The following is a 27828-nucleotide window of genomic DNA, read 5'->3' as shown; positions in this document are numbered from 1 at the left end:
TTAACTGACGCACGCTGTGGCTAACGTTAGCAGTGCTAGCAGCAGCAGCTGCTGCTCTTTTTGCAGGTTATTGTCCGTGTGGTCACATGTTACTCCAGTCATGTGATTATATACTAGTTTATTCTATTACAGACTACATTCAACATTATTTTCATTTTCTGCATCACAACACTGCCAAACCGTGCTGGATATATGAGCTGTCATCTGTCCGACTTTGCTGATAAAAACAGCCGTGTAGGCCGCTGAGGCAAGACGTGCTGCAGTCTGACAAGGCAACAGTTAACTGGCATTGTACATGAATAAAATGTTGATCAGTAGTTTCACCAATCAGTTTTTCTGTTGTCAAGTAGTGAGAAACAACATTTAATCGTATAATTGACTTATCACAATGTTAATGATTGATAATAAATGTGGTGTGGGGGCGGGCTTAACTTTATTCAGTGGACATATTAAAAAGTTAGTATAATGACTTACAGGATCTTATTTTTATCACCTTGGTAAAAATGGGCTTCTATAAATGAAAGATGAATGTTTTGAACTGTAAAATCTAAAACATTACTGCACCTTCACGCCTCCCGTACAGCCTGTACCATCAGGATGAAGGTGTTCAGATAGTGAGGAGTGTGATGTTACCTCGGGCGCCGTCTCTGCTGGAGCGTCAAGTAATTCTCCCGCTCTTATCTCTGCGCTGCCTTGTTTCTGCAGCCCATTTCCTTCACTAATTAAATGATATTTCCCCTCACAGACAGACAGATGTGCTCAGGCCTCTCTTGCTGCTCTGTGTGTGTGTGTGTGTGTGTGTGTGTGTGTGTGTGTGTGTGTGTGTGTCTGCACACAGTTTGACACATTGTTCACATTCCTACATACCTTGTTTGTGCAGCCTCTGCAGCTCTGCATGTTTTGTACAGAACACAGACGCGTCACACACGATCCGTGTTCTACCTGATTTAAATTTAGTGCAAACGAGTTTCAGCTTCACTTTATTTTTTCAGTTTTTATGTTCTGGCTGCTCTGATATTCACGGTCAGCCCTTTTATTCTGCAAACAGAGTGTCTTAATTATCATTTATTGCAGCTTTACTAACTCTTAGTTTATTTTTGCTTCATATTGTATGGAGTAGATATTCATAACTTGTATAGTATTAAATTTGTCAAAATACTGATACTTCAATACTTCATAAATGGTGATATAGCTATAAAAAAAGGAAAAGATTTAAGTGCTCAGTTCAGTCTCTTTTTTTCTGTCTCAGATTTGACAAAAAATTGTGCGCAGGTTATGAATAAAAAAAAGACTTTATTTGTATCCAAAGAAGTATTGATTACTCTTTTTTGACTCCACTGCAGCTTTCAAGCAACTTCGTGAAGCTCTCTTCTATAAGATGGCCTACAGTTAATAATGTTTTACTGTTTTACTGTTTTAATGTTTTGGTTCCTTGAGCTTTGCGCTTCCATCTGCTCTAAAGGCTCTTTTAAATCTTTTTTAAATGATCTTTTATGCTCCAAATTCTGTATTTAAGCAGGTGGGATTTTGTGAGTTCCTGATTTTTTTTTACTTGTTCTGTAAATCTTCTTAGGTGCTTTAGCCTGAAAAAGTGCTATATAAGTATATTTATTATTATTATCATAATGATTATTAGTACTAGTATTATTGTTATTTTATAGAGGCTTAAAATTCTGGTATAAATTCTGGTATCTTATATTGTGTTTGATTATTTTTAAAGCTGCTCATCTGCAGTTTTCAGGCAGGAGGATAACAGAAGGTGAAAAGTGGAGAAAAATTTCCCTCTTCACAAACAGAATATTTGTTCATATATTTATATATATATATATATATTTATTACATAACACAAATGAGTTCAGAAGTCACTGAGCTATGAGGGCAGCAAAACTGCTTTTAGATAATTTTATATATTTCTTTTATTTACAGGATTGCCCACTTGCTCAGGGCGAGTAAAATGTGATGTCAGGCAAGTGAATCTGGCAAACTCACTCATCCAACTGGAAAAAAGGATTCAACTATTAAACTGTTTTGATCAACAATCAATCATTAAGTCATTTTTCATGGAAACAGGCAGAAAATGCTGTTTCCAGCCGCTGAAATGTTTGAGTGAGTGATCAGTAGAGTTTATGTGATCTTAGTTGTGACAGTTAAAGTTTCCTCTGACGGAGCGCTCATATGTCCTGTGTGATGGACTTCTGATGCTCGAACTTGTGTAGCATGTGGTGTGTCCAGCTAACACGCTGTCACATGCTCTTCTGGATTCACACTCATGTTCAGAACGATGTTGAGCTGCACAGAAACTTCACCGTGCAGAGCGTCACTTCTCACTCAGAGCAGCACTTTGTGTCTAAATAATGCAGCTGGAGGCCTCGACACTGTATGAAGTTACACGAGCGAGAAGGAAAGAAAACTCAGAGTGTCTTATGTAACCACTGAACCTGACAACAACAACACGTCCTCTTTCTTTTTGTACAACAGCAGGGCCCGACCCGGCCTGGGTTTCTGGATCCCAGCGGGACGACCTCGTTCTTTCTGTCTTTCTGTCTTTTCTTGTTGTCTGTGTGTGTAAAGCTGCTGTATAAGGAATGGCATGCACACCTGCTTGTTTTCCAGACAGGCGTCCGCTGCAGAGGCGAATCGAATGCCACCCTGAGCCACACCTCAGCGCTGTAACCAGGCTTTGTTTAACCAGGCTTTCAGCCAACATTTCCCCTGAACACGTTCCGCTCAGCCTGACATGAACTGTAGCTTAGAATACACTACAAGTTACAATCCAGCCAGACCCACGCTGGGTTTATACTGATGTCTATAAAGTCAAAAAATGTCAAATATTGCTTATTTCTGCAGCAGATACCAGATAAGAGAGAACCTTGTTTCTCCTCAGGCTTCCTGAGGTTAACTTCCTCAGTTAAGAGAGCTCTGATCTCATGCAGACAGAGAGACATCTGCTGCTCTTTCTACAAACCCTCTCATGGTGAATTCAAGTATTTGGATTTATGGCTGTGCAACTTTCCCACCAGACGTCCTCCTCGACACGGATGGACTGCTGAACGGGTCCACCAGGTCCTTTGTCTCGTACTGAACATGAACATCAAGCTAATTTGAAAATCAAGAAATTATAAAATCAGCTGGCATGTTGTTTTCAATTATTTTCATCATCAGTCAGGGCTGAACAGTTAATATGTTCAGTTCAAAGTGGCCTGCTGCACTTTTCAAATCACGGGAGGTGCAATATCTGTACATGAAATGTGTGTGAAAATACCATTTTAGATTAAATGTTGTTGTGCTGCAGAGATGTCCTGGCCTGTGACTCGCATTCTACAGTCTTCAGTCAACTCACTGCAAAAGTTACACCATAATCTTCATAATAAAATGATTTTTTTAAAAATAAACTAAAAATTATGATGTAAGAATTAATCATCCTCATTCTCATATCACAGTCAAAATAATTGCAATTAAATATTTTCTCAAAACTGTTAAAAAAAAGCTCATCACACTTTCCCAGAGCCCAAAGTGACATCTTCAAATTGCCTATTTTGTCTCACCAACAGTCCAAAACCCAAAAACTCCTCATTAACTTCATTAATCACAAAAAACAGCAAAAAATCCCCACATTTAAGAAGCCAGAACCAGCAAATGTTTGGCATTTTTTCTTAAAAAATGACTGAAAGGATTAATTAATTATTAATTATTAAAATTAAGATTTGTCGATTAATCAGCTAATCTTTGCAGGTCTACTGAGTTGTAATGAGAACCTCATTACTGACTGAAATGTGTTTGTTTCATCAGGTGTTGACAAGTAGAGAAATGCTTAGTCAGATTTCTGCTGTTTTATAAGTTTTATAATTGATCAAAATCAGTTGTGTTGTGTGAGGCAGCACTTTTAAAACTCTGCTGCACATATTGTCAAGTTAAAGACACCCTGATTTTTCAGTGTAACAAAACTTTTGGCACCGTTTAAAGGAGCAATATTACCAGGCCGTCTCTGGATGGTCGCGCTTCTCTGTGGCTGTGAGTCATTTCCTGTGCGTGTTGCTGGCGGTCTCGTCTGGAAGCTGGTGGATCTGACTTGGCGTTTTTTAAGTGAGAGTTAGGAGGAGGTTATCTCGCAGGGCATCGTGGATGCTGAGCGGCCATGACCAGACTCTGTGATGCTCTGATGACTGATGCAGTCGGACCGATGACCTGATTTCCAGTTTGACCTCCTCTGAAGTGAACAAACCACAGCGAGGATGCAGGTCAAAGATGAGGAAGAGGAGGAAGTCCTGAGGGCTGCACACAGGGGTCAAATCAAGACCACTGATACATGTCTGGACTCTTTCTTGTTAAAGGGCTTTATTTTGTTTTGCTCTTGACATGGAAGCTGCAGCAGCGTTTGCTCCAAGCAGTTAACTTAATATTTGTTCAGCAACTTCTGATCTTTGTTGGCCATTTCACCCAAAATACTTCCACACACTAGACCATTATATTTGTGCAGATCTAAGGTCTGATTTCCCCTGACAATTGCACAAGTGTTCCCAAGTCAAGGCTGGTCTGAATATATCTGCCCAAATGATTCTAGTGTGATGGGGTTTACAGGCATAATCTTAATATTACTGACAGAATTAGTGTCCACAGTTTTGAAAATATAAGATATAAAACATGTTTGATATTTATAGCATGAAGTCCTGTTACGATGAATCAATTACCCAAAGAGCAGGAAAATAATTTTCTTTTGATCATTAATTGACTGATCATTGCAGCTTGCACTGTAAAATTTATAATCCACACTGAACCATGCTGGTTTTCTGCATTTCCCTGTTACTGACAGACGTAACTGACCTCCAGCAGCATCAGTCTTTGATACAGAGTGTTTAACATCTTCATGTTGGCTCTGATGACCTTTGACCTCCCAGAGTTGACAGCTCTGAGTGGAGGCAAAAGTGGCAGGCTGAGAATTACCAGGAAGTGACACACACAGACAGACACAGTGAAAGTGCATCAGCGTGAAGAGAAAATTCCTGGGCTCTCCTGCACACACACACGCACACACACATCTGACACAGTACACAATACACCCACACATAAACACACACATACACACACACACACACACACACACACACACACAGAGCAAGTGAAGTTTAAAAGTGTCAGCGTAGGTGGTATCTGGAGTGTGTGCAGAAACACAAACACACACACAGTGAATTCCTCTGTTCTGATAGATGCAGTGTGTGTGTGTGTGTGTGTGTGTGTGTGTCTGACTCCATTAAATCCAGTGAGCAGGGATCCCAGCCCGCCTCACGCTCAGTGGGTAATGTGTGTATGCTGAAGTGCTGAAATTAGATCCACTTAATGAGGGTGCTTATCAGAAGAGATAATGATGGTAATAATATTGGATAATAACAGTCATTCAGCACAGGATCAGGTTGCTGCTGAAAGCCTCAAAGTCAAGGAGAAAATAAAATCAAACACAGATTTCCTCTGAGGAAGAAACTGAAACGATTCAAATCAGCTTCTTTTCTCAGAATCAAGTTTATTATAATATATAATTACTTATATTATAAGTAGTTTTTCACATTAAAGGAATTTTCTCTGTGATGTTAGCACATAATGATAAACACACTGCAAGAAAAGTCAGGAAGCATCAATAGAAAACTGAAAATAACATCTGAATTATAAAAGTCATTTATTTAATATGTTATTTTAGTGAAAGAGCTGTGAAGTTCACTGTATTAATTAAAAAGAATATTTGCAATATGCAGTCCAGTTTAATTGAAATTTTTATCAGAACTGAAATATGATCTACTGCAGTTTTAAAACACAGGAGGAGAATTAAAAAAAACTACATGTTTTTTCCTCTTACCTGTAGAGCCATTTATCCATCTAGATATTTTCATTGTGAGTTGCAGAGTTTTGGAGATATCGGCCGTAGAGACGTCTGCTTTCTCTCCACTATAATGGAACTAGATGTGGTGCTCAAAGCACTAAAACGATACCTTTGAAGAACTCAGCAGTCACGTCTTTTTCCAGAAATTATGACCTGGCTACTCAAGATAATCCTTGCTGAGCAGTTTCATACCAAAACTACTTATTTGCTACCAGAAAAAAAAGTAGTTCCTACATGAGGAACTATTTTCTTCCTACTGATGTATTTTTCAGAGGAGGACAGAGGACTGATAGAGAGCTGAACATTATGATGTCACAGTGAAGCCCTTAAAAGAAAGCCAGATACACTTAACGAGAGTTTGTTCACTACGAGTCAAGTGTTCGTCTTACCTGCTGCCTCATTTCTCACAGTTTTCATCCACAGCTTAAATATTATGTCAGTATACGTTCACGCAGGCAGAACAAACCAACAGCAGGATGAGATCCCTGTGGAGAGATTTAGGGAACGCTGAACAGTAACAGTCTTCATTCCTGTCTTTATTCTGCTTTAAGCACAGCCTCAGAGTTTTTCTCTGGGGTGCTTTCTTGTGTTTACTTTCCGCTGCGAGCCAACAGTGTGATGATAATAACTCACTGCCTCTTACTGCAGCTCAGTGCCGGACCTCCAATATGACCAAAACAGCCAATTTCCTCCGGTCCCTGAGGAGTCCCACTGAGTCAGACTTGGTATTATCTTTCTCTGGTGGAGATATAAAGGGCTTAAAGATGAAGCTGCGTTCACTGGAGCATATTGGCGCAGTTGATTTTAAGTCTTGTGGGACTTGTCTAATAAAAGTCTCAGTTCTGTGACAGCAAGTCCAAGTCAGGTTGCCAAATATTTGAACCGAGTCCAAGCCAAGTCTTGTGTTATTCAGGACAAGCTGAAGTCAAACATTGGTAGGACTGGATATCAAACTTTGATACTTTAATGGAACCAATCGAATTGTTATGTGCAGAGTTTTTCCTGCATTTTCCTGAATTATGAAGAGGCCGTCTCTGTCAAATTCCATACTGCCCTCAACTCAACTCTCAAAACGGGTGTCTTCATAGGAAACAGTGACAAGCAACAAAAAGGTCCTGATTTCATTTGATTCTGTTCCATTCAATATCACTTATTTGTTTTGGAATATTTCAGTTAGAATACCAATTTTGCTTTGATACGAAAGAGATTCTCAGAGAACTAATGCTGTAAATTGTACAAGAACTAACCTCTGACCTGATACCTAATTTAAAATATTAATGTTTACGTTACGTTACGCTTTCAGACATTTTTATTCGTAGAATTTTATTTTGAAATTTGCAGCTCCATTCAGTCTGTGGGGGTGAAGTCCTCCGTGGTGTATTTTACGGAGTTGCCAGTTCAGGTTGCTGAGATGCCACCAAAATGTTTCAAAGTGTGAAAGTTATAAAAAAAGGTGTCAAATGAAGTGATTTGTACGGGACTGTTAGAGTAATTTTTTAAACGATACCAGCTGTAATCACTCAGTGGATGATGGAGGAAGAACATGGCCGTCATTCAAAACAGAAGATAAACTTTTATTTGGTTGAGAAACATTTCTTGATCTGGTGTTTGGTGGCACTACAGTCACACTGGTGTTATCTGTGCACAACAGTCTATTTTATACCAACGTCTGGGTGAATACTCTTTTCTGATTGGCCGGCAGGTTAAAAGCATTTAATGCACAAGTAGTTCATCTGAAGTTTAATCAGCATTCAAAATTCATCTGTACTGTCCAACTTGTAACCATAGCAATGTTAAAGAGCACAGCTGTTAAAGCACCACTTCCTAACTGGAGGAGCGAGCGAACAAACAGCTGATTGGTTCAGGACGTCCTAACCTGTTCTGTGTGTTACAGCCAACAGGCTGAAAAATCTCTCTCCCTGGCTCTATTTCAGCAAAGTTTCACGCACCTCTATCCTGTTTTATCCGGTTAAAATGGATGTGACGTGCTTGACGCTTTTGTTTCCCCTCATTAAAGCAGTCGAAGAGAGAACGAGAGACTAATTAACAAGGTTTAGAAGAAGCGGCACCTTGTGTATCATCGATAACAGCCTTTCTATTGGAAATATCCTCAAGAAAGATGCAGTTTGGAAGGAAAAACTTTTGGCAAGTCAGCTGAATTTGGTTGTAAAAGGGACTACAATTACCCATAGTCATGACAGTAGTAAACTCTTGCTTCATAACTTTTGATTTTCAGAATAAAACTTTCACCAAAAAGATCTGTGAATGCTTTTATTTCATATTGCTGACAAGTCACTTCACTTTGCGTCCCTTCAAACGGTTTAATGCAGACTTGGTGACGATCCTTTACTGAATGTAACCTTAATGAACACTGGTTTGTCCGTCTGTCAGCCTCAAATTTAAGTTTAGCGATATGTCAACAGATGCTTCCCAATTTCCCACAAAAACTGTTTCATTTTCATGAGTTACACGAGGAGGACACAAATTCTGGAACCTAAAATTGGGTCATAAGCTAAGCTCATAATCGAAGCTGGGATGTTAAAGGATTCCTGCAGCATGGTGACGTTTCCTGTGAAACTCCTGGAGAAACCTCTGCAGACATTCTGAGTCGAGACAGACAGGATGGTTGGCGATGGCTCTCTTTGTTCTCCTCCTCCTCCTCAGCTCTGCTCTTCAAGGCTTTATGTTGTTCTAATTAAAGTCTTGTCGGCTTCGGAGGAGCGCGCATGTCGTGGACACTCCCTCCCTGAGGGGGACGAAGCGAGTGGGTAAGGGGCTTCGTCACACTGTCGCTATCCCTGTTCATCCCGAAGCCTTCCTTCCCCCCTTTGCCTTCTTCTCTCATCCCATCTCTGTCTTCTGCTTGTTCTCTATCAGAAGACTTCCTCCGTCTCATTTTCGCCTCCCCTGCTTCCATCCGTCTCTTCACCTCCATTGTAAAACCAGAGCCGTGGAGTTTGGTGTCATGGTGATGCCAGCAGCGTGGGTCGCTCGGGTGTGCCAAGACTCCTTTGCAAAAAGGAAATAAATAAAAAGGGAAGATTTTGAGGAATGTGAGCTTGTTTCTGAAACGAGACGAGGGCAGATTGTATTGAGGAAGCTTTGTTTTCTTCCTCTTTCTCTTTACGTCTCTTGCTGAACCACAGAGATGAAGAATGGACTAATCTACTGCTGTTCATCAGTCAGACAATCAGTTATTTATTCATAACTAATGTCAGCCTTGATTCTATATAAAACCCCAATTCCAAAAAAAAAGTTCAAAACACTATAAATAAAAACAGATTGCAATGATTTGCAAAAACTTTGCGACCTGTACTGTTGGGTCAGAAATTAACTCCAGGAAAATCTGAGTTTCTTAGACTTTGTTTCCTGCATTCTGATGACTTTTAAAGATTGAAAATAACAAATAAGTTCACATTTTTTTAGGAAACATGGTGTTCAATCCAGAAACCGTAGCAAAACGGTGCACATGATTTTCACATTGAAAGTGGCCCAGCTCTCTTCCGTGTCAAGGTTCAAGGTTCAAGATGTCTTTATCTGTCTCCCTTAGGAGAAATTTGTCACAGCGTTTGGTGTAGTTGTATTGTTGTTTGTGTGGAAACGGTAGATTCTTAGAGTCTTGGGTTTGTACAGGCTGTGCAGTGCCAGAAGTATGTCATAAATTGGGAGAAATATGGGAGAATTGTGACCCCAGGAGGAAACTGGGGAAAATCAGGAGGGACTGTGTGTATGTGCTATGATGAGTCAGCATCTGTTTAGATTAAGGGATGTTTTGTTTGTTGTTGATGCCTGTTGGACATCCAGCAGACTGACATGATGGTTTAGAGTCGGACCTTTACTCTTTTGTTTGTCAGGGGTTAAGAGGTCATTTTATAAGGCATGGATAGCTGAATAATTCTGATCTGAGCTGCTCTGACGCTGATTCAGACTCTTTTCCACCCTGAGTCGAGCAAAACTCTGAACAAAAGACTCCTGGTTATTTTTTGACACCCCCCCCCCCCCAAAAAAAAAAAAAAAAAAGATGTTGAATATTAAACTTTATTGTCCGTTGGTGGCTCCGACTGAAACATGATTGGTTAAATCATACCCTGGATGTGACAGCTTTTCCCCGAGAGCAAAGATCCAGCTCTCTGAAGTTTATCAGACTGCCCCCCCCCTCCAAACTACCCCACCACCGCCCCCTCCGTCTCCCCTCTCGCTCAGCGGCTTATCCTCCCGTCTCTTCATCTCCTCCTCTCCGGCTCCCTGGAAGAATAATCCCCTCACTGCTCTACATTTAAGCGGCGGGAAATCCCCCTCCCACAGGGCTCTTCTTTGTGTCCCAAAATATTGCGGCCGTTTGCCGCAATGTTAATGCGACTTCGGCGAGGGGTCATACATAGTCATCAGGCGTATCATGTGCCTTTGGGGTGGGGCGGTGTTTATACGGAAGGTGGTTAAATGGGGTTACAGCGGCTCGGATGACTGTATTATGGAGGAAAAGACAACTGGGTGTCCCTTTTTCTTAATATTTAGACAACAGTTGTTGTAGTGTTGTAGTGTTCTTGCAGCTTTTAGCCCAGTTACTGCAACTCGTTACATGACTGTTTACCAGTTTACAAATCATCCTCTGTCTGTGGCTGGATTTCATTTTTTCCAGGCAGCTTTTTGTTTTTCACCAGTTTCTCTGGAATTCAACTTGTATAGACTTGAAACTTGCAGGAAACAGCTGATCCATCACGGTGAACGTCACGCTCTGGTGCTGCTGCATGTTAGTACAGTTCAAAGTGAAAGGTCCTGATATGGTGCATTCATGTTCTGGTGGGAACCACCATCATATCAAATGTGACTTTCAGCGGCCAGACAGCAATGTTTTTTACAAATCACATTTCCTTATTCTTTGTTTTTTGGAGGTTGTTTAGGTAACAATGCTGCTGATGCTTCACAGAACAAGGTTTTTGTGGAAGTGATACTAAAAATTAAGTAGGTTCTAAAATTTGGTAGTTTGTCATTTGGTTGCAACTGACTTTCAAATTTTTGCTGCTGGAGCCTCCTGCCAGCCCATGAACTGTATTCTGTAGTGGGCTGCACCTGCTTTGTCTTTCCCGCGCCTGGCCCTAACTGCTAAGTCGGTCTTAGGAAAGTCTTTAGAATGGACTTTAGGTTGGTTGCACCAGCTTTAACTACGCACGGTCTTAGTGATGCACATTCATGTGAACACCCACATCACTGTGGTTATTACCTAGCAGCACGTGTTGTTATGACACACTTCAGCAATCTTCCGCTTGTAATCTTTACCAACAACTTTAAATATGGAAGATCAGAGGAAGAGGAAAGGAAACTTTGCAGACTTAGAGATCTGAAAATTACTCAAGCTGCACACCCGAAACAGAGCCGCGCTAACAGCCAAACAGACTCGGGCTGCTGCCACTCAGAGGCTGATGTCCAAAAGAAATGGAAAGACCTCCTGAACAAAGCCAAGAAGGACATTTCTCTCAAAAAAACTTTACACCTGCTCCTGGCTAGCCATATGATTTACGCTCAGTCTTTGCGAGAGGAAGGCTTAAGATGGTGCAACAGGCGTAACTATGAGGTTGAACACAAAGTTATGAACAGCTTAAGACCAGGCATAAGTCCTGTTGGTGCAACCTGCCCCTAAAGGCCTTTATTCTCCAAATTAAATTCAGTGACTGTTTCACCTGCAGGAAGTGAAACATCTGAACCAGAGTTGAATCCAAACAGAGTTTGTGCTGTCAGTGAGTGTGTTAGAAGCTGAACTCAGCAGTGATACCATCAGTTCCTCTGAGTGGCTTCATCGGTTTTAAATCACAGACTGGTCATGTAGTTTTACTGACTGTGCAGGGTTTTGGGATATTGAAGTTTATTTTCTGTCATTTGAACCTCCCTGCAGACAGCAGCACATCAACCAAACACCACATCAGTCCAGCTGTCAGCAGGGACACTGTGAATACACTCACTTCTAACACGTACCGCTGAATTCTGGCAGCCGTCGTGTTGGTTTGTTCTTTGTGTGAGCTGCTCAGCTGTGTGTCCTCCCACGCTGCCCGTCCAGCACCACAGAGCTGCTGCTGCTGCTCGTTTCTTACAGAATCTCTCAGAGGTGAAGATTCGACCGCAGCAGCAAAATGGACTGCAGCATCTCCTCAGAGGGTTGCGGTGTGTGGGAACGCACTGTAGTGGATATTGATTTTATACAGAAATGTTTTAGTAATCTGTCTTCCCACAAGTTTTTAAACAAGTTCAGGCCTGTTTTCATCCCAACTCTGGAGGTTAGTTTCCTGAAAGGGATAGTTCGGATTTTGTGAACCAACCAGTCCAGTTACATCCATGTCATGAAGACTTAATATGGAGTTTGATATGGACCATACCACTATGTTTACCTGTAACTTTGAAGGAATTTAATAAAAGGTGTTACTTATATTTATAATACATAAGTGATTCCAGTGAATAATTCCCAGGTAGAAACATGCTGTCTTCACTCAGAGACTATTTTTACAGAGGAGGACTGATAGAGAGCTAAACATTATGATGTCACGGTGAAGTTGACCTCTGACCTTTCAGGGCTGTGTGTTAACTTTTTGTTACAGAGGTTAAAAGTTTTGTAGCACGGGCCACAAAAACTGGAAACGTCTGCTAGCATCTCAACAAACCGCTACAAATAGTTCATCACATTAACAGGCATGTGGTAAAATGCAGGGACACAACACGTCCTACTATATAAAACATTCGTATATTACCCTTTAATGAGCTGTTCAAAAAATCTTAGTGAATTTAAATCATCATGCATACTGTACTGTCTATATTACATTTATATTAATCATACAGGACAAATCTGTGAGGCATTTTTAAGTAAAATAGACGTCTTTTTGGACAACGTCAGATAAAAAGCATTTTGTAACCTTTTTTCTTTGTGAATTTCAATTTCTACATGTGTCGTCTGTATAATCCTTCATGAATCTTTAATGCAACTGTTCACATTAAATTAATCCTCTGTTTCAAATAGTTGCCGTTATTCTGAAAAAGAAATTATGCAGCACGTCCAAATTTGAAGCTAAAGAGAGACTTTGGTTGCAAACTGTCAGCTCTTTCCTTAATCAATTACTGGTAAAATTAACAATCAATTAATCAATTAATCATACTTAGAAAATCTTAAGAATATTGCATTTACCAAACAACCCCTCAAACATGTTCCACGTTCTCTGACAGCGTTACACACACTTTTAGAAATAAAGGTGCTAACTAGAACCATATAGGGTTCTTCAGCTTGTCCCATAAACAATTTTTGGTTCTTATTAAAACCTTTTTTTAGAGTTCACTTGGAATCTTTTCAAAGAGTTCTACCTAGAACCCGACATAAAGGGTTATACCTAGAAGCGTCTTTGAAAGGCTTCACCTAGAACCCAGAGAACCCTTTTAGGATGCAGTAGTCCCACTTAGAACCTTCTGTGGTGGTTTTATCCACATCCTTCCTACCTTGCTAAGGGTGCCAACGAGAATCCAACCAGAAGGTTCTACGCAGAACCTTTTCGTATTCCAAGGGTTTTATCTTGAACACATTCGGGGGGGTTTACCAAGAACCACTTTATATTCAAAGGGTTTTATCAAGAACACATACAGGGTGTTCTACTGGGAACCTTTTTATATTTCAAGGGTTTTATCTAGAATCAACTAGGAGGGTTCTACTGAGAACCATCTTTCTTACGGTACAAAGAACCCTTGACAAACTCTTGATGACAGAGTTCTTCAATGATTTCAACAATGCTTGAAGAACTCTGTCTTCTAAAAACGGTTCTGTGCATGAAAAGGGTCTTAAGGGAACCCTCAGTCTTACAAGGAACCCTTTGACAAACCCTTTCTTCCAAACAGGGTTCCTCAGAAGCAAATTGTTCTGGGTAGAACCACAGTCCTTCAGTAAGAACCCTTTTGGAACCATTATTTCTCAGAGCTTCATGTGTCAGATTCAGTTTATTCGATTAAATGTTACATGATTGATCAAATTCTTAACGACCGATGAATTGATCATTGATTAATTGTTATCATCCCCATGAGAGACTTTAAATTATATTTTCTTTTAATTTCACACTTTCCACCGTGAGGTTTTGCTCACCATCTCTTACGAATAAACACATATAACTTGTTGATCCTGTGCTGTCAGGCTAACATCAAACATTAATGCATTAAACAGACAGAAAAGAAATGAGACAGTAATAAAAATGTGGCTGATAAATGTGAGCAGAGTCTGAGAGAAGACGCTGAGTGCAGGATGAGAGCTGCATTGTAGTTCAGAGCGGACGGGTTGTCTTCCTGTCTGTTTCCTGTATTGAGGGCAGCTGACACAATTTAATCTTCCTGAGGCCTGTAATCCCCGTTATCTTAAAGAAGACAAAGTAAGACTCTGTAGTCCGACACGTCCTCTGTGTGAGCAGACGGCAGCTCAGTGAGGAAGAGCTGACAGCAGAGTGACATGTTCACTTTCTGTAGATGAACCTCAGAGCAGATGAGTTCAAATCCACCAAACGGTTTATAATGTGGAACAGCAGGAGGGGAAACTTTGAGTTACAGGAGCACAGTGCAGTTAAAAAGCACAAAAACATCCAGTTTTAATCCGTGCTTTCCTTAAAAGTGTCTATATTTTCTCTTCAGCTTCACAGCAAGTTTCAGTTCAGTAGTTGTGTTTCAGATGTGTTCAGGGCTCAACAATAAGAACTGCCTGCTTCCCTGCATTAAGTAAAATGCCAAGTTAGACAAACACTCACTTCCCTGACCAGGCAAGTTGTAAAAAAGAATTAAACTATTAAAATACATCTGATATTTGATTAATTGTTCGTGCAAAATGCATGCAAATGCTGTTTTCAGCCTCTCAAATACGGAAATTTCCCACTTTTTCTTCACATTTTTCTTCAATCAAAAAATTGCAGCAGATATTTCAGGTTGCGATGTTGTTGATTTGACAAGCATTCATTCACATTTTATTTTGCTGATTTACTCAAAATTTGGTTGAAATTTGCGCCACATTTGGATGAATATACGGCTGATGGCTCCTGCTTTAAATAGGCAGTACAAACAATGTTGTGATGTTGGGTCTAAAACCCTGTTAACCAGCTGAGGAGTTGTGTTGATTCTCTATTTGACATCGTCCTTTTCACTGGATTAATGTTAAGATGTGTTACATCATCAAGTGGTGAATGAAATAACAACCAATACAAAATATGAAAGTGCGAAGTTCCATCATATCATCACAAAAGCTGATTTATTTCTTTTCCTGTCTAAAAATCTGAATTTTAAAACCTCATTTTCTAAGTTTCCTCATTGAAAGACCTTTTCTCTGCGCAGCTCTTCTGAATCAAAGCAGCCCATTTACATCCCTGCTCCCTCTGTGATCTGATGTGGAGCACCGACTGACTCGTTCTAAAAAAGAAGAAAAGGCTGATGGGAATTTTTATCAAGTGGGTTACCCAGTTTGTCCTTCATTTAGAGAAAAGAGTGAAACCTCAGAGTACCCCACCTGGACTTAAAGGAGCAGTTCTACTCCGAGTCTGATGTCTGTCCAGTTTAAAGAAAACAGAATCAAACTTGGTGAAAAGAAGATGATACATAAAGGGATAGTTCACCCAAAAATGAAAATTCAGTCTTTATCTTCTCACCCTTGTGCTGATTGAAGGTCGGGTTTAGTTTTTTTTACTTTGCAAAACTCTGCTGGAGTTTCACAGTTTGTTTTCTTTCGGTTGTTTTTTTACGTTTGAAACTGGTCACCATTCACTTCTGCAACACTGTTTTCCCGTGAAACTAAACCTGATCTACAGTCAGGAAGAGGGTGAGGAGATGATGACTAAAATGTCATTTTTGGGTGAACTGTCCCTTTAAAAGAATCAGTGTTTTTCCCGACCTGACCTCTAAGTGGTTTTAACGTTGTGGCTGATCAGTGTATGACTTCTAATTCTATTAATTCTGCACATCTTACCGCAATGTGCGTACTTGTATTCATGCATAAAGGGCCTAAAGGTACATTTTTCCAAAACTTTTTGACATTAGCTTCTGCACTGTGTGCCTCGTTCGTGTGCTGCTGCTGTGGCATGTGAATTTTCCCTCAGGGATAAATAAATTATCTATCCATCTACTGTATCTATCCAAGACCTGTCAGGGCTACAGCTCTGTTTGGATTCCTGAAGATGTCAGCATCAAAAACGAACGCTTGTCTGTCTTTTACCAGCTTCATTTTTCTCTGCTGGTATGAGAAAAAACATTTTAGTGACGGAAAAGCAGAAACACGTTAGTCTGCTGTTTTTATTTGGGTGCTGAATCAAAATTCTCCGTGTAATTATAGTCATTTTAACAATTGTTAGTCAAGATTTAATTTGTCAGATAATATGTTGTTTTCATTCTCACTCTGATGGGATTCCGTCTCCTGGGATTTCGATGTGTTCACTCCAGAGGACATCAGTGAATTAGCGTACAGCAGATTGTCCTTTCCAACCTGTTTAACATTTTCACTGCATCAGATGATTTTCAGCCTAACTGGAGTGGAAACCAGAGAGAGAAACAGCTCGACTAAACCAGAGAACAACAGCAGTTTGAGGTCATCAGAGTGCTTTAATGGAAAATCGTTGGAAAGTCTTGTAATTGTCCGCCGTCGTCAGAGTGTGACCTCCGCTATCGATTTGTTGTCGCTGCTTTTACGTTGAGCTCTGCTCGCTGTGGAGCCGCTGCTGCTAAAACATGACATTCAGATGTGTCAGTAAAATCTATAATTATGAGAAAAGACGCCCCCGAAGCGCTGCAGATGCCGTCCTACACAAAAGCTCGTTAAACATCACCCATCCCACAGAGTTCACCGTCATCCTCAGACGCCATGGCAACAGACAAAGGAGCATCATAGGACGCAGATGATGTAGTCACTGCTCAGCTTTAATTCTGTGTACAGACCTGCTTTTTGTCCTTTTTAGGGGGGGACAGGAGATGTCTTTGGTGAGACAGTGGGTCAGCGGTGTTTGTCAAACAGAAGAAGTTCACATCATCTGTTTTTCTAGTCATGAATCTATAATAAAGATGCTGTCTTTAGGCACCTGTTCACAGTGTAGAACATTATGTTGGAGGTATATGATGGCCGTTCCCACGATGCTCTGTCCTGCAGTTTTTAGGTTCATTTATTTCACATTTGGTGAACAATTTAACAGTTTTTGATTACTAAAGAATTGCTAAAAAAACTTGTCAAAAATCACCACACTAAAGGCCCGTGTCCACATTGTATTTTTTTCTGGCAGAGAGGCGGTGGCAGGGCGCTACACAAACACAAAAACGTGGCACGTGGATGTTGTTTCTATGACAACAGTATCCTGAAAGTTCCTAGTCTAGCATCGCCTCTTTGGCTTTTATCATCTATTCATATCTATTGTTTGACATTTTTTCACTGTGAGCACCAGCTGGATGATGTGCAGCCGTAGATTTTTGTTTGTTTGTTTGTTTGTTTGTTTGTTTGTTTGTTTGTTTGTCTTTTTGGTATCAAAAACTTGTGGAGATTGGATAGTGAACCTGCTGGTTCGGGGGAGTGTTCAGAGATCTTATTGTCAGTATACATAGGAAAGGCACACACACTCTGAAGGCTGCAGGTCTTTAGTTTGTGGTTGTGAAGTTTCATGAGGCTGTGATTTTCCTCCAGGTCACTAAAGGTCATTTTAAACAGAGAGGTCAAGTTTTGAAAAATGGTCTCAGTCAGTGAAATGGTCCTTATGGACACTTACACAAGAGTCTCATCTTTCCAATCAGAGCCAATTAATGTCATTTTAATTCTGTTTATGGACTCCACTGTGCATGAAAATGTACTTACTACATTCCAGCCCTGTTGATTAGTCACTTAATTGATTAGATGATGACAGAAAATTTATTTTCAGCTATTTTGTTAATCAATTCATCACTGAGGTCATTTTCAAGCAAAAACATGAAATGGTATCTGGTTCTGGCTTCTTAAATGTGAGGATTTGTGGCTTTTTCTCTGTAAAGTCTTGATTTTAAATCCAATATCTTTTGGTTTTGAACTGTTTTGAACTTGTCGGCCATCTTGGTATCTGAGATGTTAAAATGGGCATTTTCTGAGAAAATAATCAGCATAAAGGCTTGTCAGAGTTATTTTAAAAATGTTTTCTGATAGTTACTTTCATACTGTTCAAAATGTAATTAAAGTATCACAATATTAAAGTGATGTAACCCAATTACTTTCTGTTACTTTTGGATTACCTCAATATAAAATATGGTGAAATAGTTTTGTCTTGTAAGTTTCATGTTCGTTGCTAAGTTTATTAACTTTTTGTTCAGTTGTCCAGATCAGACAGAATCTATGAGCTGAACACAAACCAGAACAAACAGATAATAACAGTGATTTTGATTATTCTTTGTCTTTTAGATTTGCTGTTTGACAGTTGACTCTCAGATCTCAGTCATCAGGCTGTGATTGAGCATCAACACTTGTCCAAAAGCAGCTATTGATTGATTGATTTTCATACAGAAATCCACCAGTGACTGAAGACGAGCAGGAAAAAGACCAGAATTCAATGCAGCCACAAGATACAGTAGCTTTGTTTCCCGCGAGGTTCCACTCAGTGTTTGATCTCAGTTACAGTTACAGAGAATCGTCTTTACGTTCAGCTTTGTTTTTTCCTCAGAGAACATGAAAGCAAACACTCTGAGTTTACTGTCATCATCTCGGTGAGATGCAGACGCCGTTGCCTCAAGTGAGCAGCGACCCACTTATACAGTGTGTTTGACATAAATGAAGGGCTGAGTGTCCTACTTCCTCTCCCTGTGTGTGTGTGTGTGTGTGTGTGTGTGTGTGTGTGTGTGTGTGTGTGTGTGTGTGTAGGGTTAGTTTGCAAACATGCCGTCCATTCAGTCAGTGTGTAAAATGTTCTGGAAGCAGCAGCCTGCAGCATCCCACATCAAAACAATGAATCATAAATTCATTTATCCTCAAACTGCTTCTTCAGAATTTAAACTAAAACTGTTTACAGACAAATCAATTAGTCAGAAAATGATTGGTCAGCCTAACTTTTGTACTTTTTTTTGTTTTAAAAGTTTGTGTAAGCATATGTGGCGTAATATATGCGACATGCAAAATGTGTCAAACTGCCATGTAAATTAAATATTGTGCTGCAGAAATGTCCCGGCCCACACATCATAGACTTAATAAAACATCTTTGTTTGGCACAGATCTTTGCAAAAACCACACCATAATGATCTGTTTTAAATGAAATGAGAGTAATGATGTAAAAGTCAGCATTTCTTCTAATATTGCAAACACTATTGCAATTGCAATCAGCCAAAAATAATCATAATTAGATCAATGTATCAATGTGTATGTCATCTGATATGTTTTTTAAGAAGAAGACATACTTTATTAATCCCTGAGGGGAAATTACATTTTTTCACTCTGTTGTAATTTTGTACATACATACACAGGCCTGAAATACACACACACACACACACACACACACACACCCACACCCACACACCCACACACACACACACACACACACACACACACACACACACACAGGACCTATAGACGTGCATTGGAGCTGCACACATACATATATATAGTCAGGCGCCCGGAGCAGTTAGGGGTTTGGCGCGTTGTTCAGCATCTCTCCAGCTACCCGTTCACGTTCCGTACTTTGGTCTTCACAGGCTGAGCTGCTGTTGTCGTAATTAACAGAGCATAATGCAGATTGTTTTTAAATTTTAGCTGCAGCCAGCGCCAGTCGGTCCACAGAAATTCTCCACCCTTTGGCAGACATAGTTTTTACAGAGGAGGCTGAAATTTGGCGTACCATTTCACGTACCATGGGCAAATGTATGAGCCGACTCTTGAGAGAGGCATCACTGATCTCAACAGGAAGTTCCTGCTTCAGTGTTGCTAGTTAGCCCCGCCCCCTAAATGCCAGTAACGCTCCCACTGTAACTGATGGATGAGAGCTGACATTTGTCACTTTCCTCGACATCACTGCATTTTGGGTGAAAACAAGCGCTGTTGAAGTGTCAACGCCACGTAGAGACGACCAGTGTCATTCGATGTTGGTGATGTAATTAATTTAACATAACGCCACAGCAACAGCAAAATAGTGTCTTAAAAAGTGACAGATGTCAGAAATACATCACCTGGATCCAGTATTTCAAAACTTCTAGATCAGAGTTAGCCAGATTTTTAATCCCCTTTTTTTGCTATGCTATGAAATTGATCTTGTACGTTTTGTCCTGGTTTTTCAAAAAAAAAATTCAGATATAGTCATTCTGAACTAGATACCAAAAGACCAGGAGTAAAGAATTAAGTCATCAGTTTGTCAGAGTCTCTACTTGGGGTTTAACTCCAGTAAAAAAAAAAAATAAATGTTGCATCCTTTAAGATGCAGGTGAGAATTTTGTTGCAGTTTCAGAGGAAGAAATTTGAAATTCTTGGTTTTGCACCAACTCATTTAACACGATTCATTTAGCAATTCAATTCATTTAACAGTTAACATATTGGTTTATTAGTTAATTGTTTAATTAGATCTCATTTTGGCATGATCTGTGAAATGATTAAATATATCTCATATGTCCTGCGTGTCTTTACATCCACCTCTCTGTGGGATTTTTAGCATCAAAATTTCCACCTTGGAGTTTTGAAATACCCAAAATAACATTTGATCTGGTTCTTTGGTTGGATTTTATTACCAAATCCATATTCCAGTTTTGTAGGATCAGGATCACATCTCCTGGTTTTGAAATGCCCAAATTTGGGATTTAATCCCAACCAGATAATTCTGATCTGGATTAGAGGTTTTAAAATGCTGGACCCTGGATATTCAATAAGGTGCTTGTATATGTGAGGTTATGGTTAAGATTTGATGGAGGCAGACGCAACTCGACGAATCAGAGTGCTTGTTTTTCATCCAAGAAGGGGCGGAGCCTGACGCAGGAACAAAGCACCCACATGAGTCGGTCACTCTCATCTATTAACTGTTTGTTTTAGGCACTTGGACTCACCATTGGACAGAGATAATTCTTCATTGGTTAGCGTTCTATGCTTTAGAGTCTAAAAAGGGGAGTGTCTAAAGTTTAGACACTGTGTGTGTGTGTGTGTGTGTGTGTGTGTGTGTGTGGATGCATGCACGCTTGGATGCATGTGCACATGTGCATTACAACAGCTGGTTGCAGCTATTTTGGGCATTTACATTTTAGACCTATTTGATCCTATTTCTTAATTAAAGTTGTTCTATTTGAAGTTTTTAATTTATAGTTATTTATATTTATTAGATTAAATATACCAGCCATTTCAGCTTTTGTATAAATAAAGAATATCGGCTGATATATCAGTATCAGAATCTTTTTACTCTCCAATGTCTGCATCTGCCCCTATAATTCAGCATTGGTCAGACTTTTTTCTGATGTTACAGACCATCCATCCATCTTCAACTGCTTATCCAAAATTGGGTCATAGGGGTAACAGTTCCAGCAGGGGACCCCAGACATCCTGTTCCCCAGCTACATTAGCCAGCTCTGACTGGGGGATCCAGAGGCGTTCCCAGGCCAGGGCAGAGATATAATCCCTCCACCTGGTCCTCGGTCTGCCCCGTGGCCTCCTCCCAGCTGGACGTGCCTGGAACTCCTCCCTAGGGAGGCGACCAGGTGGCGTCCTTACAAGATGCCCGAACCACCTCAACTGGCTCCTTTCTACGCAAAGGAGCAGCGGCGAGTTCCTCACGGATGACTTAGCTTCTCATCCTGTCCCTGAGGGAGATGCCAGCCACCCTCCTGAGAAAACCCATTTACAGACTGTAGACCATAATTGATCATGAAAATAATCATTACTTGCAGCCGTAATTCTAACAAAACAACAGACCACGTGTAAATATATAAAATAATCCCCTAATCAACACATTTTACTCAAAACTTGTCAGGAGCCTGTAATTATTGTTGCTCAGTAAATATAAATCATCTCCTTCGTCAGTCACTCTACAGGAGGACAACACAGTGTTTCATCAAGTTGTTTGTCGTGTTCATTAAATCAGTAGAATGAAAGTGGAAATCAGAGTGAGGTGTGAAACTACAAAGGAAGAACATTTTCAGATCTCACAGGTGGAAAGCAGAGCAGTGGGACGTGTTGCTGGAACAAGATTTAGGTGCAACACACTTGGCTGTGTCATCATAACACTCATCCATTGACGCCTGTATCACACACCGGACCGCTCACACACACACACAGTCGTACTCGAGGTTCAGTAGTGAGGATTCATCAACCTCCATATCATCAAATATCGTATCAACCTCAAATATCATCGAAACTGCTGGTTTACATGTCGACATGGCGACTCTGTGAGCCTGTAAGCTAAATGCTAACATCAGGATGCTAACATGCTGATTTTTAACAGGTCATACCACAGTCGCCAGCTTCAGACCTGTTCTCACCTGGTATCAACAAGAGTCTCGCATGATCAGATCACAGCTCTGAGTCCAGGTGTGAACACACCAGGATGCAGTGAGAATAAAGGAACAGTGCATCTAAAAATCAAAAATACACATTTTCCCTCTACCCTGTAGTGCTGTTTCTTCATCCAGACAGTTTTGGTGTGTGTTGCCACAGAGATGTCTAACGTCTCTCCAAAATAATGGGACTGGAGTCTTCTCTGCTCGTGGCGCTCAAATTGCCAAAAAATATTCCTGAAGAATTCAAAACTAGTGTCTCCTTCCAAAAACCGTGACCTGGTTACTGAAGATAATCCACAGACCTCGTTGTGAGCAGTTTCATGAAGGAACTACTTTCTCTAGATTCAAATGCAGAAAGGAAATAGTTCCTGCATGAAACTACAAGGTCTGTGGATTATCTTCAGTAACCAGGTCATGATTTCTGGAAAGAGCACCGCAAGCCGAGCAGCAAGTAGTTTCATTATACTGCAGAGAAAGCAGACATCTCTTTATGCAGATATCACCAAAACTCTGCAACTCACACCAAATAAATCTGGACGGGTAAAAAGCACTACAGGCGAGGAAAAAAATATGTATTTTTGATTTTGAGGTGAAATGTCACTTTAAAGCGCAGAAAAGAGCTGCAACAGGAGGTCGATTATTTCATTAGTTGTCAGTTATTAAATTAATTGCCAACTATTTTGTTAATTTATTAATCGTTTTGAATATTTTTTTAAAGAAAAGATTTAAATTCTCTGATTTCAGTTTCTTAAATATGAATATTTTCTGGTTTCTTTACTCGTCTCTGACAGTAAACTGAATATCTTGTAGTTGTGGACAAAGACACTTGAGGACGCCATCTTGGGCTCTGAAAAACACTGATGAACAATTTAAACTCTAGCTTTTTATTAATTCTCGTATTAGATAGAATTTTTTTTTGTTCCTATGTGATTTGTGGTATGAGGTTATAACTGTCATTAAATAAGTTCAGTTTACCCTGAAAACAAGTCAGGATATATTCTGTGGTTTAAGAGAACATGATGATGCAGCGTCCATGTTGTTTCCACATTACAACCTAAAAGCTCTTGAACACACCACAGTCATCTGAGGAGAACATGAATGCAACACAAATGATCCTGCATCTTTACTGAATCATCTGGTTTGTGCGTTCTTATGATTAAAATATTAAAAATGGGTTGTATCTTTCATTTTGTCTGGTGTTTCCCATGTTTTTAAAGCCAGTTTTGATTTAAAAATCGTTTAGTGCAGTGTTTCCCTAATTATGTTTTGGGGACCTGCTCTTTAAAAATGACAAATCACTGCCACCCGATTCACAACAAGTGTTATCAATAAATCTTCAAGATTTACAAGTCTAAATTGTTGGTAGAGAAGCGCTTCAGGTGGATGGTGATGACTTCAGGAGTTTTGTCAAACAGCAGACTTCTCTCAGCCTCTGTGTAATGATGACACGTCTCACAGAAGTAGATTTCATTTATGCATAAATGAATATTTCCAGAACATTTTCTCCAGACATTTTTATCACCTTTTATTATCTAGATGCATGCATATACACATTTATTACCTTATAAATGAGAAATAAATGCATTTAGGATGAGTTAATATGTCATTGTTTTTATTTCCTCTCATCAAAAAAAAAAAAGTTGAGATGACTCATAATTTCACGGCAGTTTACTGTAACAGAATCTGAGTTTTGAATCAAACTCAAACTCTTAAGTTAACATAAGAACATAAAAAAAGTTTTGCCAGCTTAGTTGAGTTTTCTTCTGTAGATAAACTTGAATCTTTGTTTAGAAATTCCAAAATATTATATTTCAAAAATGATTCACAGTGGGCTGATTTGTCATTATTTCCCAGTTTTGCAATTATATTTGAAATATACATTTTTTGGGGGAATTCTAAAACTCAAAGATTATCTAAAGAAGAAAAGAAAATTATCTCAACAAAATATTATTAGTTTTTAAAACTTTATTTAAATTTAAGAGACTGAGTTGCACTCAAGTATTGAAGCGAGTTGAAATTTTGAGTTTTTTTTATAGTTTAGGACATTTTAGCCGAATTTCTAAAATTAGTTCATTTAGGTGGAATTTAAAAGCTCTTGTTTTATGTCTCTTATCAGTAAAACAATACACACATTTTAAATGATTTATAAATGCTATACTGCAGATTTAAGTCTTAAATTTTGCAGAACTTTTTCCGTAGTCTTTTATTTATTTGGTGACTCAAGTGAAATCTCCTGTGACCCACCTGTGGGTCACGACCCAGTGTTTGGGAACGACTGCTCTCGTGGGCACCAGGTGCAGTATAAAACATGTTGTAAGCCGACTGATTCAGTGTTAGTGGGAACAAATCCTACTGGAGTTGTTGATTACATCCTGAACATCCTGCAGTATTTGAAGGATTGAGATGACGAGAGGTAAACAGTCTGTCAGCTGGACGAGTTTGTGTTAAATATAACAGCTGACCTGCTTTTTAAAGCGACTGTAAACACACAAACACAAATGTGTCAGTGTGAGGAGAAGAACCTCGGGGCTGCAGAGGGTGTGATGTCAGTGCTGATGTCATGGATCCAGCAGGGTAACAGCTGGGTAACAGCTGGGTCTCTGCAGAGCCAGCAGCTTCCAAACAGTAAAGGACGAACGCTGTCACAGTAGCAACTTTATTATTTATTGTTAAACTGATATTTTAATGTAAGACGACCTTGAAAACAAAGAAAACTATCAAACTCTTTTGATAATCAATTAAAAATTAAAGTTATTTTACATACAAAATGCTAGATTATGCTGATTTTAGCCTCTCAAATATGGAGATTTCCCACTTTTCTTTGTGTATTATCATATTAAACTGAATTATCTTTGCGTTTTAGACAAAACAAGACATTTAAAAACATCACCTTGGACATTTTCACTATTTTCTGACGTTGCAGCACTAGATTAAACATGACAATTAACTTTAATATTTATTGTTATTTAATAACTGTTAATAAATCAAAGAATTAGTAAAGGGGAAAGTAAAATTGAGTCTAGCCAGTGAAAAAGAACATTAATGTTGGACCCTGAAGTGAGTATTGAATCGACAGCGCCGGGTTTGTGACCTCAGCTCCAGGTCGGTCACATGTCGTCTGTTCCCACGCTGCTGAGTCGCTGCATCACGTCCAGCCCGCCGCAGGTCTGCGAGGAGACGTTAAGACGGATCAGATGCAGATGTGTTAGTCGGTCACAAGTTGCCTATCAGCCCCTGCCACGTTTCCCAGGAGGCTTTGCGACCTTTGGCCTCGGACCCCTCTGATTTCTGTTTTAGTCGCCTATTTTTTGTGTCATGATTTGATTCAAAACCGCTCAGTCCTGAAAGGTCACTTTTTGTCAGACAGCGACTCTGATCAAAACCAGTGAGCTGCTAGTTACCTTTTTTATACGATGAACTGAAAACAGACAAATATTCTCCATGTCATTCTAGTTAGCAGCTGCAGCTCGTCACAGCTGAGTCTGAAGTTCCTCTGGCAGATGAACCTCATGACGCCTGCAGAAAAATAGATTATTTGCAAAGTTGCATCTGTTGTTTGATTGTATCTGGACTGCCAAAGAAGACTGAAAGCCATGTGTTCATGTGTGCGATGATTTCCTCTTCATTTTATCTTCAGTTGTCGTTCCTGCGCTCGTCAACAACATAGAAGGAAAGAAGGTTGAACTCTGATAATTCAATCAGGCATAAAAAGGGTCAGCTATACCCTAAGGACCTCTGTCTCACTTCCTGGTTTAAAAAAGTCGGGAATACTGCTCATGCACTGTTAAACTTTCTATTTATAGAAATAATAACGTTGCTTTACTAAATACTCAATTCTGATTGGTTATAGGATGGGATGTGCCTGGTAGTTCAGTTGGTTCAGTAGGTTTGACTCCCGCCTGCGGCCCTTTGCTTCATGTCATTTCCTCACTCTCTCCACCCCGTTCCTGTCATATCTTCAGCTGTAATTAAAGTTATAAAAGCCTCCCAGAATATAATAAAATCAGGTGATTAATTGAGGGAATACTCAGCTGAATTCCTCTCATTAGATGGTGTTATGTGTTGATATTTTCAGCTGCAGATCAGTGTCTGGATGGACGGTCTGAGGACTGGGCCGTGTCTGTCGGTTTGTGATTATGGAGAGTTTATTTTAGCCTCTGTGGTCCTTCACACCGCTTCCCCTCAGAGAAATCACACAACATCTCCTAAATCCACAAAAAGCACCGCTGCTGCTGCTGCTGCCTCCCCAGTCGCAGCTGGGTGTGAGCGTGGAGGAGCTGAGCGCCAAATTAGAGATGAACGAAAACAGAATTAGACTCGATGAAACTTTAATGATCTCTGTGGGGGAATTAGATCGTCACAGAGGATCATCAAGGCAAATAATTACAGCAACAAAGATCCCAGCAGCTGAAAAGGAAAGTGTGTCTGTCCGCTGGATTCAGATTCAGTGATTTTGCTTTAGTTTCTCATCATCATGTTTAATGGAGACTGGATGTTTCATCGACCCCCTGAGGTTTTGGGTAATCTCGTCCTCGCCGGCTGGTAGCTCGCTCTTCTTCTCTTTTGTGTTGCTGTTTTTTCAGCTTCGTGCAATCAGCTGAACTTTCGGTGTTGAGTAGAAAACACAGCGGGGGTCGAATCTTAACAACTGCAGTGATAAAAGATGTCAGAGAATAAAGTTTTCCTTCATCGCTGAGCGTTTCCTCTGTTTGTGTTTTCCTCCAGGCGCAGATCGCCTTCCTGCAGGGCGAGAGACGAGGTCAGGAGAACCTGAAGAAGGACCTGGTGAGACGGATCAAGATGCTGGAGTACGCCCTCAAACAGGAGAGGTGAGAACACACACGTGATAGGGGCGTAAAAAATATCAGTACACTTGAGTATCGCCGTGTCGTCTTATTGTAATACATGCAAGATTCATGACAGTGGTTTAAACCCTGATCATTAGATCACAGTGTTGTTGTCTTCTGATTGCATAAAATAGTTGGGGTTTGTTCTTTAAAATAGTGTTTCCCTCTTTTTAAAAATGACAATCTATCACAACCCACTTCACGACAGCCCTTATCAATAAATCCTGGGAGATTTACTTTGTGCATAAATGAACGTTCCTGACCATTTTTACTGCCATTTCCACATCACCTTATATTATATTGACGCATGTACATGAAGACATTAAATATTTTATACATGAGAAATAAATGCATTTAGGCTGAGTTAACAGGTCATCTCACTGTTTTTATTTCCTCTCTTCAAGAAAACAATAAAGGGCTTTGCAGCCAACTTCATAAATAAGAAAAAATAAGTGCATTTAGGAGGAATTAACTCTTCTCATCAGTAAAACACATTTTAAATACTTTATGAAAAGTGCATTGCAGATATAAATATTAAATTTTACAGACTTTGTTCCAGTCTTCTATTTTTTGCCATTATTGCAATTCTCCAAGCATTGTGATCCCATATTATGATTTATTGCCATTTTTATTTGCTTTTTTAACCCTAGACCGTGTTAA

The 27828-nt window shown here is 39.8% G+C and overlaps 1 protein-coding gene across 1 annotated transcript in view; it reads left to right on the top strand.

The window, feature by feature from the left end:
- LOC146329372 (striatin-like) overlaps window positions 1–27828 on the top strand; it is an 81404-nt gene that overhangs the window by 10563 nt on the left and 43013 nt on the right. The window contains exon 2 of the mRNA XM_084714642.1: window positions 27047–27150. Coding sequence (XP_084570768.1) covers window positions 27047–27150 — 104 coding nt within the window. The remainder of the gene's footprint in view (window positions 1–27046; window positions 27151–27828) is intronic.

This window comes from Lutjanus erythropterus, chromosome 3, assembly GCF_056507025.1.
Source record: "Lutjanus erythropterus isolate fLutEry1 chromosome 3, fLutEry1.hap2, whole genome shotgun sequence".
In the NCBI taxonomy this organism is placed as follows: Eukaryota; Metazoa; Chordata; class Actinopteri; order Lutjaniformes; family Lutjanidae; genus Lutjanus; species Lutjanus erythropterus.
The sequence above is the reverse complement of the archived record's forward strand: the minus strand, read 5'-3'. Positions and strand labels throughout refer to the sequence as shown.